Source organism: Trematosphaeria pertusa (assembly GCF_010094035.1).
Source record: "Trematosphaeria pertusa strain CBS 122368 unplaced genomic scaffold BU26scaffold_2, whole genome shotgun sequence".
Lineage (NCBI taxonomy): Eukaryota > Fungi > Ascomycota > Dothideomycetes > Pleosporales > Trematosphaeriaceae > Trematosphaeria > Trematosphaeria pertusa.
This window is the reverse complement of record NW_022987213.1, coordinates 1,954,444-1,967,493: the sequence shown is the minus strand read 5'-3', so window position 1 is coordinate 1,967,493 and position 13,050 is coordinate 1,954,444. Positions and strand designations below refer to the sequence as shown.

Genomic DNA, 13,050 nt, shown 5'->3' with positions numbered 1-13,050 from the left:
AGTGGATGATGGAAGAGTTGCCAAGCGGCGACGGAATTTTTTGCTCTACCTGATATGCGCAATAACCATAGAGCTTAATGGCGGATGTTGCAGGAAGAAGAAGGAGGAGGAGGAGGAGGAGGAGGAAAAGCCAAGCAAGCGCTGCGCATCGCATCGCATGTAAGATGGATGGATGGGATGCGGTTTCGTCTAGATGCGGGAAGCAGAACCGGCCTCCCACGCTCTGAAGACTTAATATATATGAGAAGAAAGTGGGCTGCAGGAAGCAAAGCAAATAAGCCAGATGACGTGGAACAAAGGATGCATGGAAGCCTGTATGCGGTGCATTGCGCGGAAAGAAGAAAAGAGAAATAAGCACAGCTCAGCGCCAGCCCAATGCAAGTGAAGTGCAGAAGAGACAAGGAAGTTGGACTCAGGTTTTGGATTGGCCGAGGGAAAAGATCAGGGCACACTGAGCAGAGGTGGATCGAGAGGCGGACCGAAAGTTAAGAGCGCGGGCGGTTGAGGGATACCTGTATGGGAGTGCCAAGGCCGCAGTTCGGAGCCCGTGTGGATGTTGATAGAGGATTGTGCAGAAGCGCCGAAATGCTGCCTGGTGTTGCGGACGGTACGGTACGAAGCGTGGTGGGGTGTATGTATGTTGGTGGCACAGGCTAAATGTTGCCCGCATGTTCGTTCCCAGTTCGTACTGCTTCCTCTCGGCGGGGTAATGGCGCAAGCAAAGCTAGAGTGCGTGTCGCTTCTGCTTTTGCGAATGAGGGCATCTGTTGCAGCATCCCTCACTTATGACAGTGCTCTGCGCATGTCCTTCTCACGACCCATTTCTCCCAGAACTTCCGCTGCGAATAGGTCACTGCCACGCCGTCATCCCCTAGCGCTTCGATGCTGCCGGTGTGCCCGCTGCAGTTGCACCACGGCACCGAAGCGGGCGTGTCTGGTGACAGCGGAGGAAAATGGATATTACCTCCTTGTTCGGGCTCGTCCGTGCCTGCATCCGAGTCTGAGTCGTCTAATGAGCCGTCGCTGGCTTCGTCATCAACATTGCCGTTTAGCGTATCATGCTCATCGTCCTCGTGTGGATCCCAATCACTCTCGTCATCGTCGCTGTCGCTTCCTATAGGTGGGTCGTCTGGCACTTCGGCGCCTAGCACCCATTGCTCGTCGAAATGCTTCTCGTAATCGATCCTCCGAAGGCTGACCCAATCTAACCTCATCATGTCCTCCCGGAGGAACGCCAGCACATCTTTCCATCGGCTGCCATCTTTCAGCAATACGTCTCTTAATCTCAGACCCCGGAGTCTTTCTCGATGTCGTCGGGCCAAGCCAATGATCTCCTCCGCGTCAAGTCTCCATGCTTGGATGCCGAAGGCGAGCAACTTGTCCCATTTGACATTATGAAATATCTCTTCTAATTTCAGACTTAGTGGCCGGTGAGATGGGAAGCCGATATGCACTGCTTGCATATTCTTAGCAGCGTTGAAGACGACCTTGGATAGGGTCGACAGCTCGCGCATTCTATTGTCCAAGTCTGTACCGTCATCGAAGTGCAATTCGAGGCACGTTAGGCGTTCTGCGAGAACGTTTAAGGTCGGCGGCGGGTCGTTTACGGCGCCTAGGGCGCTCTGGGGGCTGAGCATAGGCGAGGAGAAGCGGGAGCACGGGGACCGCGACGCGAGAAGCGCAGCGCCTATGGTCTTCGTAGAGTGCGAGCAGGCCGGGGCCCATTTCAACTCGACTAGCTGGCTCAGCTGGTCGTGCTGTCGGATGTAGGAGATGAGCATGCCGTCTTCCTGGTCCTGCAGTCGGAGAATCTGCACATGTTGCAGGGAAGTAAAAGCCGAGATGGCCTTCTTCAAGACACGGACGTCCTCTTGCGTCTGGACAATCTCCCTCTGTTCATTGACCTTCTGCACGAAGTGTCTCACGTCGAGGGGCCCGAGACTTGCAGGGAGGGTGGGCAGCAATTCGCGCACGCGTTCGCGTCCTATGACCTCGTTAGTCATGCGTGCACTTTCCAGAACAGGAAATGGAACAGAACCTTCAACGTAGAAGAACGGAACCATGTAGCTGAACTTTTTGACATGTTTCGCAAGATGCTCCTGGCTGGCAATGTTCTCCAGACGCTTCAGCCCCTTCCTCGAGAAGCGGGTCGTTACTCGAGAAAATTGATGCAGTGCACCGAGATCTGAGAACCGCTTGCATGTGAGTCTGAAGTTGGCGATGTCCTGGGCCTGATCTCGGTCCGGCGGCGGCGGTGGTTTGAAGCTTTCCTGGGAGAGATAGGCACGGCGGTCGAGACTTATGAGCTTCTCGGGGTCTGATTCTATGTGGTCTAATATCTCACGAAGGAGCTCGTTGGATAAGTCGAGGATGCCCATAGCGGAGCAAGCGAACCATGTACCGCCGGATAAATCAGGGCGCGAGTGGATATTTTCTGAGGGAAGAAGGGACGACGAGCGCTCTGGGCGGAGGCTTTATGCTAGGCCAAAAGGATCGGGCTGGGGCGGCGAGGTTGCAGCAGTGGCGGGAAGGACAGTGATAGCGTTGGATTCAGCTCGCGGCGTGGTGTAGACAGGATGACGATGCTCTCCGACGGTTTGTGGGCTCGGGGGTGCCTGGGGGGCACAGCAAGGAGGATAAAGGCCCTGGAGCAAACGGAGCTGCGGGCATGACCTCTGCTTCAGCGGTCAGGTAAGCGTTGATTGAAGGTGTGGTGGACTGCTGGACACAGTGCGGACCAGGAAGCCTGCACCTCTGCGCATCCAAGGCGGCCTAGTGGGCCATTCCGACGAATGGAAAGCCGCGCAGGTCAGCTGATCGAAGTTGTATGCGATGGGACCCGGCACGCGAGGCTCCTCCCGGCGGAGCGAAAACACCTCGATTTACGGCTTGACGTCGCATGAAGGCGCGCAGGGCGGGTCAGTCTGCGCTGCTCTGATAGGAGCTGCAGTCGCCGCTCCCCACATCCCGCCAGCGTCCTCGAATCACACCCCGGCGGGTTTCGATGCGTTGCCAGCAAAGCATGCAGCTGGAAAGCGCTGGGACGCCAATCGGCCTCATACACAACGCATACCGAATGCCGTGCACTTGGGTTGCGCAGAGCATCAGCCGAGGGCAGTGGCCCGGTGACGACACCGACGACAATAGCCTTGGAGGGCTGAAACGTGTAGCATGGCGCGTCTGTGTCTAATGCCCGTCTTGTCATTAGGAACGGGTGTAAGCAGCGGACTAAGGGTAGCCGCCGTGTGGTTGATGATTGCCTGCATACTATAATCATGGTGTAGCCCGCCCACCGGTCTGCCCACAATCGTGCATCCCCGCGTCCATGCCCGCTTCGGGGCGTGTTGCGCAGTGGAGGATCGCTGCGTGCGTTTACTGCGGTCATCTTCCTCAGTCGACTCGCACGCGATATTGCTAGGGTGACGCCATTGCTGAACAGAGGCTGCCACCAGGCTGCCTGTGGCCCATTCGAGAACAGCCGCCTGCTTGCTGCCGTCCCACGCGCTGTATCCAAGCACGATACTTAGTCTCGCGTCATGCGATCCGCAAACTGTCGTGTGGCTGGACGGTTCCTTGCGGCCTGCGTCGTCGTACAGAAACACACCCCAGACGATCCCTCAACAGTCGAGCTATCACATTCTAAGTGCCGACAACTTGTCCCAACGCTTCCCCCAGGAGATCTGTCTCATCCCACGTTGGAACGCCGGACACCGCAGTCGTGGCGCATGCATTAGCCATCCGGGCAGTGCCGCACGTACATCAGACGTCGTTCTTGACCCGCTCACTCCGCATTCGGCGGATCTCTGTGCTGCTCAACTTACTCTGGAATGTCTCGTCGACAGCTTCCTCCTCGCCAGCATCGAGGACCGCAACCTCAAACACCTCCAATGGACTCCATCCTTTCTCAACTCGCTTGCTGTTCACGGCATCGCCGCCACTTCGCGTCTCGAGTGATATGACAAGGGCGGAGATGGATTCGTCCGTAATCGTGGGGCCAAACGGATCCCATATTTCGACGTACTTAACGACCAGACCCCATGGATAGGTGACATGAACGGCATGCCCATTCGGACCCGAGTCGTTGAGCTCCTGGACGCGAATCCTACTATCCTCAGGCTGTCCGAAGTAGATGAGGGATGAGAGAAAATTATGCACGGCTTGTTGGCGTTCCTGCCAGCTCTCCAGATGCTCGGCGTATTTCTTGTTCTTGAGCAAGGCGTCGCCCGTGATGCCCACGGTGAGTGTGCTTGACCCCTGGTCATTGGTCGAGGGCTTTATGCCCAACACAAAGGCAAACATGGTTAGTAGTAGCTTGTGGCCGATGTGAAGATGGTCGAATGTGCCGCCAACGGCCACTGACAGATGGTTCGTCGGTGCTTGCGCTTCTTGGGGGGTGGCAGCAGCCGGCTCGGAAGTTTCGACCTGCACTATGCCGCCCCGGACTCTCTTCACGTTTGCTTCGGATGCGGAAAAGGAAACAAAGTTCTGCAGCACCCCCTCACCCTCTTCGCATTCAACCGAGTAGACCGTGTCCCAAACCCTGGGACTGCGGGCAAGGGTGCGCAGATGGATAGCTGGGCCCTGGAGTTCCTGATCGGGGATCGGATCTTCAATGGGACTCTCCAGCTTGCCGTCTCGCGGGTACGCAACGGGAACGACGCGAGCGTCAACGCCTTCAGCATCTTCGGTGTCAATTGCGTTCTTCGCGGCAATGACGCAGATGAGCTTGTAAAGGCCTGCTACAAGGCTCTGTGTGGTTGCATAGAGCGGCCCTCTCGGTGCGCCTATCTGTCCATAGAGGTGGGGACACGGCAAGGCAATGTCCAGAATGGCGGGCTCCTGCGCCCTCCGGGGCGTCCTCGCAAGCTCTTTTAGCACTGTGAACAGCGGCGAGCTGTACGCTGCCTTCAATGCCGCGTATGATGGCGGTGACGGCGCGGGCGGGAGGAGCAGCAGGGCGCGGTGCTGTTTGAGAGACGGCGGCATTGCTGTGAAGGGTCGCACAGAGGGCTGGAGACGCGGGGCGGGCCTGATAGTCACGATGAGGCCAAATCGACGGAAGCCAAGGAGAAGCATGAAATGAGCGTGATGGCGGAAGCAGACGAGCAGACAGGAACGGCGACGAGGGGTGCGAGAGGCTCGGCGTCATCCAGCCCTGGTACGTACCGACGTCGAGCCGAGCATGAGAAACACCACGAGCACTCCCTCCACCCGCCCACTGCCATTCTCCCCGCAATCCGCCCACCACAGGCGCCCTCTGCACGGCGCCATGCCCTTCCACACGCACCACCACCAGAATGCGCAGAACACGCCCGCGGCCGGCATCTACCAGGCCGCGCAGGCGTTGGGCTCCATCGGCGCGCCGACGGGCAACCTGCGCGTAGCGACATCAGGCACGACCAGCGCCGGCACCGACGCCCTCTTGCCCGGCAGCGGGAACGCGCCGGGCCTGCAGTCTCCGGGCGGAGTGCTCCCGGGCGGACATACGGCGCCGCCGCTGTCGAACAGCTCCTTCGAGACGCCGCGCCGCGTGCCGACCTTGGGCAGGACGCCGGAAGAGCTGCATATATCGACCACCATGGGCCAGCACGTCCCTTCGCAGCCGCCAGCATCGGCATCGGGGCAGCAGCAGCAGCAGCAGCAGCAGCACATGTACAACTCGCCGGAGCAGTACTCGGCCGGCTCAGCGCCCAATATCAATCTGCACCAGGCGACTCCGCAGGGCTCCCAGTTCAGCAGCACGCCTGCGAGTACCAACGTCCCGGGCAGCCTGCAGCCCGGCAGCAACGCCCAACAGCAGCGGCCTGGCCCTTCCACCGCGTACACAGCGCCGTCGACCGTTCCTACCATGCCCCAGATCAACACCAACGCCCAGCAGTACACGCTCCCCACGCGCTCCAACACCATGAACCAGCCCCCGCATTCCTCCTCGCATACCTATTCACGATCGAGCCCCGCCGGCTTGGGGCCCGACCAAAAGTACATTCCCTTCTCCCACACCCCCGAACAATCCAAGTACACCGCCGGCACGCCTGCCCAGAAATACTATCCCTCGACTCCTTCTGGCGCAGCCTCCAATTCCCCCCTGGGCCTGGCCGACATCAGGCCGCGCGCAAACTCGAACATGGCCGAGGATGCCATGGCCGCGGGGACACTGTTTACCGACAGCGACCGGGTGCCCACCAACAGCAATTACCTGGCGCCGTGGGGAGTGTATGCCTTTGATTGGTGCAAATGGCACGTCCATGGCGGAAACAGTGCTGGGAAGATGGCGGTTGGAAGCTACCTAGAAGACACACATAATTTTGTATGCCCTCCCCCGAGCGCATACCACTTGTCGTTCGCAGACTAACCGCGCTTATGCAGATCCAAATCCTCGACACCCAGATTGTCTCGCAAGACGTCTCTTCGCCCGCAGCACCGCAGTACGGCCTTGAGTACACGCGCGTCGCCGAAGCCACCTGCTCCTACCCCGTTACCCGAATATTGTGGGAACCTCCGTCCTCCCAGAAACAATCTACCGATCTCCTTGCCACTTCTGGCGACCACCTACGGTTATGGTCTCTTCCCCAGCCAACGGGCGCTCCTGCGAGCAACACAATAACACGATCATCCTCTGTCAATACTCGGGATCCGCCGCCTCAGAAGCTGACCCCGCTTGCCCTCCTCTCCAATTCCAAAACTCCCGAACATACGGCACCCCTAACGTCGCTCGACTGGAACACCATGTCTCCAAAGCTTATAATCACCTCCAGCATAGACACCACCTGCACGATATGGGACATACCAACCTTAACTGCCAAGACGCAGCTAATAGCGCACGACAAGGAGGTGTTTGACGTGCGATTCTGTGCGGGAAGCGTGGATGTCTTTGTCAGCTGTGGAGCAGATGGCAGCGTCCGAATGTTCGATCTTCGAAGCTTGGAGCACAGTACCATTATATACGAGCCTTCCGAAAAACCGCACAGCAGCACGTCCGACAAAGGCAGGAGCACTTCTCAAAGCGCGTCGTTTCTCTTTGCTGACAAGGTCGCAACAGGCTCACCTGGTCGCATGTCGCCTACAAAAGCCCAACAAACCATGTCCTACGCCCCGCCCCTGCTCCGCCTAGCTGCGTCACCTCATGACTCCCATCTCCTCGCCACGTTCGCCGCAGACTCCAATCTCATCCGCATTCTAGATGTCCGACAGCCTGGCCAAGCCCTTCTCGAGCTCCGCGGTCACTCTGCGCCTCTAAATTCGATAGAGTGGAACCCCTCGCGAAGAGGCATGCTCGCTTCCGGTGCCGACGACTCCCTCGTCCTCGTCTGGGATCTACTCCACTCGCACAACGGCGCCGTAATAAACGGTGACCACGGGACACAACCTCCTACACCGGCCAGTGCTCACCCGACCAACGGTGGCTCAGGGCAACAGACTGGAGGCACAATGGGCCAGAAGGGACCATATGCGAGCTGGAGATGCGAATACGAGGTCGGGAACCTCAGCTGGGCGCCGCAGAGTGCTCTAACTGGGCAAGGCGGGGAGTGGGTTGGTGTCTGTGGCGGGAGAGGCATTTGGGGTGTCAAGCTATGAGGAAATTTCTGTGGTTCCATCTTTTCGTTCCGAATGGATCATATACAAGTGTACGAATGACGAGTGTTTGGGGCGAGGTTTGCGAACTTTTCGGGCAAGATTTGGAAGATGGCAAGATACTCTCTGTTCAAGTTGCACTGCGAGTGGGGGCGTCGGCGTTGGTGGGGTTGTCAGTCTTTGTGCGGCCGCTTACGATACCTCTGGTTGCTCTATTTTCCCTTTGTCAAACGAATTGCCACGTATTGATAGCATTGCGGGCTGGAAAAGCAAAGCATTGGATGCGAATATATGGATTGGGCGGAACGGACTCATGTGTTGGACTGATTCTCAACCTTGGAAGGTTACCTAGGTAGGTTGATCTGAGTGAGCTGAGGTGTCTTGAACGCTCCTGCCACGGTTGAAGACTGACTACGAAGTCCACTACGTTCCAGGTTCCTTCAAAGCCCGACATAGCGACGGAATGGGCTTCGCTCTAGGCGGGAATACTGCCCGCTTCTTTTGCACTGGGTAAACATTCTGTACTTTCTCGTGGGAATGGAGACTGTTTATGTCTTAGCCGCTCCCTTCGAAGCGTACAGAGTGATCGGTGTTGGAATATGTCGAATCGTCTTCAAATACAGCGGCGCCATGTGACGACAAGGTAGGAGCAGTCGCAATACATCGGAGAGGACGCGGAATAGCCCATAGTCTGCTATATGCTTGTAGTCACGTTCTTGACCGGAGCCAACTCTGGGCATGACTAGAGGACAGGCAAGAGTGCTGCATTTCAAAGAAGCCTGGGCGAGAACGAGTGCACTGCTCAATCGAGGATTCGGATTGGGCTGGTCTTGCTTCAAGGCCTCGAGTCCCGCATGCATCCCTCCTGATCCGGCAGCCACTTCTCCACCGCGTACCCACTTCTTTCCCCCCGGCCCTCCATTCTTGCAATGCGATCCAAGATGCAAATCCCACCGCCCGCGACCCACCAGCAGATCTGCTCCAGCCTTCCTTCCCGCACCCTCCTGCACGTCATTCCCCGTTCTCCTGGACCTGTTCCCCCACCATGTGCCGCTTTTCCGACGTGGTGTCTGGGCAACGCCGATCCCCGGTTTCATTGCGGCCTCAAAACGCCCAACCACGCTCACGCACACAAGCTCAGCGCGCGGCAGCGCTTGACTTGTGGGCACTCCCAATGCCATGGATCTTCGCTGGACAAGGGAGTGTCAAGCTTTGGGCGAGGATGCTTGGTGGGGGGCGGGGGATGTCAAGGCTGGCCAAGGGGCCGCTAAGAAGGCTTGGTTTGGTGTGCGACGGATAAGAGTTTGGATGACATGTCTTCTTGCTATCTGTGGTGAGATCTGTTGTTTGTGAGTAGTGCATGATTAGATGGAAGGGAGGTAGGAATATGTGATGTGTCAGAGAGGTGAAGATAAGACGGGTATAGAAAAGATGTGCGAGTTCCGCGACACGATGGATAGAGATGTACATCAAGGAGCAAAACTCGAGCAAAAGAATGCAAAAGCCGCACCTCGAGTTTTCTAATTGGGTATGCCGCTCGGTCTACCGACTCATGTCAACACCAAAACCCCTCTAGATCAAAGTAAAAAAACAGTGGATATACTTGCGCAGCGGCAAAAACCTTCATTTACAGCACGCCCTCTCCGACATGCATTGATTACTGCCTCCTTCAAACCCGCCACAACACCCACGCTATGCAACACTATCACAACAACAAACGCGACAACCTCTCGTTTCTATCCGTCAGAATCATGCTCTTATGCCGCCCTTCCTTACAACTGACGCCTCACGCGCCTCGCCCGCGCAGCAACATGCCCCGTGATCGGCGTCGCCATCGGAACGCCAGAGAGCTCTGTGACCACGATGGTCTCGCCAGCAACAGGAGCCTCGGTCGCAGTGGCTTGCTCCTCCTCCGCGGCCGTCTCGTTGGTAGCGGCAGACGCGCCCGAGAGCCCGGCAACGGCGATGATGTTCTCAGACCCCAGCACATTCTGCGTAACGCGGCTGTTGAACTTGACGACCTTCTTGATAGCGTTGAAGTCCGGGACGCTGAGCTTCAGCGGGGTCTCCATGGCGAGGAAGATGACGCCCTCGGAGCACGGCGGCGTGGTGAGCGAGCCGGTGTACTGGAAGATGTTGGAGGTCTGGAGCTGCGCGACGACATTGGCGAAGTCGAGACCCGCTTCGATGGCCGTCTTGGTACCCGCTTCCGTGATGGCAGAAAGATGCGGCGTCAGCCCGGCGATGATGGGATCCGACGCCTCGGTGCTCAGATCGAACATGAGTGCGAGGACGACGATTTGGCCAGGGTCGGCTGTTATGACACAGGTTAGTGGGCGATGCTTTAGATGTGGCGTTCCGAAGGGGTGTGTGAGATGCGACATGGATAAATGCGCTTGGCGGAAGCGTCAAGTTCCGAAGCCAAACTGATGTTCACGTACCGATTCCTTGATGCACCATGTGCACTTCGAGCGGGAAGTACTCGCGGTTGATTCTGTGCTCGCTGGGCGTGTGCATGTGGAACTGCGCGAGGCGGAATTGCGAGCCGCCGAAGGTGGTGGTGCCGTTTACGACGACTTCGATGGTGGTGTTAAGGTTCTCGAATTCGACGGCTTGTTGGGGGATGTCTAGGATGGGCTTCTCGGTTGCGAGACTGACTGAGCTGTCTGTACCATACAGTTAGCATCGCCGTCGCAATGGCTGATCGTGAAGGGATACATACCGATGTTGATGGGCGACTGGTTTGCTCCCGTCTTGCACGCCTCATTCTCTGCCGCTAGGGAAGCCCAGTTGAGTGGACCGAAAGTGTCCTCGTATCCAAAGAAGGGGATCTCAACTTCACCCTCTTCGCGCTTGAAGACGCCGTGGAGGCAGGAGGCAGATGCCGTGCCGGCGAGAAGGAGCGTTGTGAATAACATGATGTAAAAGCGGAAGAAATTGAGATCACTGCTTGAGAAAAAAGGCTAGATCGGGGCGACTGAAGCCAAAAGAAGGTACTCAGGATAACACGGATACAAAAGAGGGTAGAAGCGAAGAGAATATGTATTAGCGACGATCTACGCGCAAAGGGAACAGAAAAGACAGGCACAGGATCTACCTCGGCCGAGTAAGAATTAGGAAAGAAGAGGAGGCTTAGAACAGAAAAGAAGCCAAAGCTTCGAGGCAAACGAAGCAGGCTGAAAACTGAAAGAGTGAGCGGAACAGAAACGAAAGCTGATGGATAGGTATTACCCAAGCATAGATATAAACGGTGGCCTGACGCCCGCTCTACTACGCCTCCTAAGACACGATGCTCCGTGAGCGCCGAGGCCAAGATGAGCCCGCAGGGCCAAGTCGAACACTCAAGACTGTCCCCCGGGGCGACTCGAGATGATGAAGGGATCCGGATATCCAGGAACGAGCCATGTGTGCGAGTCCCTGCAGCCGGCAGCCTGAGGCTAGACCGGTGCCAAGGTATGAAAAAGCGTGAAAAGGCTAAGAATGGCCTAGAGCTGTGGCCAATGTTTGGCATGAAGCTCGTTTTGGGCTAAGGCTTGGTGACATGTGCTTGAACCCCTTGTCTGGGGTTGGCGCGGGCAGGAGTTTCGCTGTACGAGAAGAACCGCTGCGAAAGGAACGGTGGACCGCTGGAGATGGCAATGATCTGAACTGCGCATCAGACCGGAGTTAGTGTGCAGGATCGCTCAGCTGCAATCCGACAAAACGAGCCAGCAATAGAGGAAATGAAAATATTACTCATCTCGCACCGACTGTCGATAATGGTAACCTTCTCACCCTCGTGGTTCAGATTACCGCCAGCGGACATGGCCACGAAAGCGCAGCATCTGAGACTTCTTGTCCTCCGCTTGGAAACAACTTGGCGCTCGGCGGAGACCCGTCATCGCCCGCTGACACGCTCGACGGACCCCAGCCGACACCTCCCGCCAAGCTCCCGCCAGCCACAGTTGCCGACGACGGCGTCGTCACCGCCATAGGCGCCTCTACGGCGCTCTCGCACGTTTCCAGCCGGCATCCGTTCGCCTTTGCACCGAAGTTCGCGATCTTGGCTTCGCGAAACCCCTAGAAATCAGCCCACTCCGAGACGCAGAAATAGGCTCGAGGAGCGCTGGCTAAAGCGTTAAAACGTCCCTCCTTCCCCTTGACGAACGCCCGCGTTTCTCCTGGCGCTGCGGTATTTTCCCCCCGTTAGAAGAGACTTCTTTGATGGTCGAGCAGATGTTGTCTTTGGCTTGGCAAGGCGGAGATTCTCCTCAGCGTAGTGATGCTTGCGGAGCTGACCTGGCTCGCGGTGTGAGAGGATGCAATGCCAAGCTGCTGCGCTGCGGCGCTGGATGGGCCGGCTGAGGTGTATACAACTGAGGTGTGTAAGAAGGCGCAGGGCGGAGATGATGAACTTGGAAGAAGGCTGGACTTGACCTGAACGTCGGCGTGGTTCGACGACCTCTCCGCCGTCTCCCACGTGCCGCGCCGTCTTAGTGCAACGGCCACACGCGCTATTTTGGGCTCAACGGTGTCCGTCCGCAGCGCTCAACACCAAGCCGAGCATCACCACAATGCCGCCTTGGCATTACGCGTTGTGAGGGATATCATTCTAAGCTGCCAAGGTGCATAGGTCTAGTAGGTCTCCTTCCCTTCTTCAAGCATGAGAATGGTACGCCTACCCAGCCTCTTGGCTGTATTACCATTCCATCATTCCCTCATGCTCGGACCTAGCGTCCTCCTCTCGGTCTTGTTTTCTGAAGTCAGTCAAGGTCAAAGGATCGAGTTCCTGGCTTCATTGAAGCCAGGCGGTGCACATGGCAGTGATGGGCGCTTCATCTGCACTTTCAAGAATCCAATGCAATATCGCTGTGAGCTACGTCAACCGCTAACCATACCATCAGTAGCAACTTGTTGTTCCTCCCGCCACCCGTCCTTCACGTCCGCCACTCGATATTAAAGAGGCCCGTCCCAGAAACCCTTCTATGAACACCCTAGGCAGTACTGCCGAAAGACCGATGTCGGTCGAACTAACAAGGAAAAACTGAAACCCAAGAAGGAAAACCAAGCGCCGCGGTAGTTGAAAATGTTCCTTTTAGCATGCCGAAGCCGATATTAATCGTACAGAAAAGACAGGATGACCAGCCGAGATGCCGTTCCGCAGATATGCTGGTGGAAGAGACGAGAAAGAAAAGTCGGAGCAGCGGAATGAAAAGTTGGGGTAGCCAACACTCGAGTGGGTCAGGAGCAGAAGGGCAGCCTCCTAGTGCCTGTGGCCTTCTTGTTCTTCGCCGCAAGGAACCGCTTCTCGTACGTCAACGTCGGTGTCTCGTCGGATTCGATGAATGTATAGCTGGGGTCCGCAGGACCAGAGATACCCTTGATCAACTTCTTCGGTAACGTAGATTCCCAGAGGTCTCGCTTCTCCTTTCGTATTTTCTCCCTAACCTCCGGATCCTCTGGCTCCGCTGGTTCATCATCAGATTCCGAAGCGCTAAC

The 13,050-nt window shown here is 57.0% G+C and overlaps 5 protein-coding genes across 5 annotated transcripts; 1 reads left to right on the top strand and 4 right to left on the bottom strand.

Annotated features, from left to right (window-relative positions):
- Positions 1-471: 471 nt before the first annotated feature.
- Positions 472-2,593, bottom strand: BU26DRAFT_143639 (uncharacterized protein). The gene is made up of 2 exons (XM_033819859.1): positions 2,039-2,593; positions 472-1,984 (listed from the first exon to the last, which is right to left on the bottom strand). Exons 1-2 carry the CDS (start codon positions 2,376-2,378, stop codon positions 780-782), a joined length of 1,545 nt encoding a protein of 514 aa, XP_033689690.1. The 5' UTR covers positions 2,379-2,593; the 3' UTR covers positions 472-779.
- A 1,153-nt stretch (positions 2,594-3,746) lies between these two features.
- BU26DRAFT_143634 (pantetheine-phosphate adenylyltransferase family protein) lies at positions 3,747-5,127 on the bottom strand. The gene has a single exon (XM_033819858.1). It carries the CDS (start codon positions 5,074-5,076, stop codon positions 3,760-3,762), a length of 1,317 nt encoding a protein of 438 aa, XP_033689689.1. The 5' UTR covers positions 5,077-5,127; the 3' UTR covers positions 3,747-3,759.
- A 74-nt stretch (positions 5,128-5,201) lies between these two features.
- On the top strand, positions 5,202-7,575 carry BU26DRAFT_475075 (WD40 repeat-like protein; the record flags this gene model as incomplete). The annotated part of the gene is made up of 2 exons (XM_033825519.1): positions 5,202-6,307; positions 6,367-7,575. The coding sequence occupies exons 1-2, from the start codon at positions 5,270-5,272 to the stop codon at positions 7,573-7,575; spliced, it is 2,247 nt and encodes a 748-aa protein (XP_033689688.1). The 5' UTR covers positions 5,202-5,269.
- Positions 7,576-7,847: 272 nt separating this feature from the next.
- On the bottom strand, positions 7,848-9,048 carry BU26DRAFT_143410 (uncharacterized protein). Its single transcript, XM_033819856.1, has one exon. It carries the CDS (start codon positions 8,751-8,753, stop codon positions 8,121-8,123), a length of 633 nt encoding a protein of 210 aa, XP_033689687.1. The 5' UTR covers positions 8,754-9,048; the 3' UTR covers positions 7,848-8,120.
- Positions 9,049-9,506: 458 nt separating this feature from the next.
- On the bottom strand, positions 9,507-10,490 carry BU26DRAFT_390850 (carbonic anhydrase; the record flags this gene model as incomplete). Its single annotated transcript, XM_033822698.1, has 3 exons — positions 9,507-9,886; positions 10,014-10,238; positions 10,295-10,490. Coding segments are annotated over 3 exons (801 nt in total), but the record flags the coding sequence as incomplete, so codon positions are not given.
- Between the last annotated feature and the right edge of the window lie 2,560 nt (positions 10,491-13,050).

Bases quoted from the DNA above. Each gene is read 5' to 3' on its own strand.
- BU26DRAFT_143639 (XM_033819859.1), bottom strand. From the start codon at position 2,378: ATGGGCATCCTCGACTTATCCAACGAGCTCCTTCGTGAGATATTAGAC. The intron at 1,985-2,038 runs GTTCTGTTCCAT...ACGAGGTCATAG, and splicing joins TCCGTTCTTCTACGTTGAAG to GACGCGAACGCGTGCGCGAA.
- BU26DRAFT_143634 (XM_033819858.1), bottom strand. From the start codon at position 5,076: ATGCTTCTCCTTGGCTTCCGTCGATTTGGCCTCATCGTGACTATCAGG.
- BU26DRAFT_143410 (XM_033819856.1), bottom strand. From the start codon at position 8,753: ATGGCATTGGGAGTGCCCACAAGTCAAGCGCTGCCGCGCGCTGAGCTT.